This window comes from Apaloderma vittatum, unplaced genomic scaffold (genome assembly GCF_000703405.1).
Source record: "Apaloderma vittatum isolate BGI_N311 unplaced genomic scaffold, ASM70340v1 scaffold34939, whole genome shotgun sequence".
In the NCBI taxonomy this organism is placed as follows: domain Eukaryota; kingdom Metazoa; phylum Chordata; class Aves; order Trogoniformes; family Trogonidae; genus Apaloderma; species Apaloderma vittatum.
In genome coordinates this window covers 3,169-3,546 of record NW_009735190.1, presented here as the reverse complement: position 1 = coordinate 3,546, position 378 = coordinate 3,169, and the positions used below count along the sequence as shown (strand labels likewise).

At 61.4% G+C, this 378-nt stretch overlaps 1 protein-coding gene across 1 annotated transcript in view; it reads left to right on the top strand.

Annotated features, from left to right (window-relative positions):
• Positions 1 to 166: 166 nt before the first annotated feature.
• LOC104279293 (SH2 domain-containing protein 3C-like) overlaps positions 167 to 378 on the top strand; it is a 2,783-nt gene continuing 2,571 nt past the window's right edge. The window contains exon 1 of the mRNA XM_009876513.1: positions 167 to 344. Coding sequence (XP_009874815.1) covers positions 167 to 344 — 178 coding nt within the window. The remainder of the gene's footprint in view (positions 345 to 378) is intronic.

Here is a 378-nt window from a genome sequence, read left to right as displayed (position 1 = left end):
CTGCCAGCTCCACCCCACCTCGCCCATCAGCAGAGACCGGGCAGCTCATGACACCAAGCAGCTGCCAACAAAGAGCTATGTGGAGAGGCTAAAGGTGGAGGAAGGACATAGAGGGACTGTGGAGAACAGCTCTGGAGAAGCAGAGGCGGGGCAGAGGCTGGACTTCATGAGCTTTGTGCCCCCCACCATGGAGACAACCTCCTCCTTCAACCCTGCGGCCTTCCAGTCCCTGCTCATCCCCCTGGAGAACAAACCCCTGGAGATGGCCGTGCTCAAGAAGGTCAAAGAGCTGCTGGCAGAGGTGGACGTGAAGACGCTGGCCAAACACATCACCAAAGTGGACTGTCTGGGACGGCCGGGGCCAGGGGGGGGGGGCGG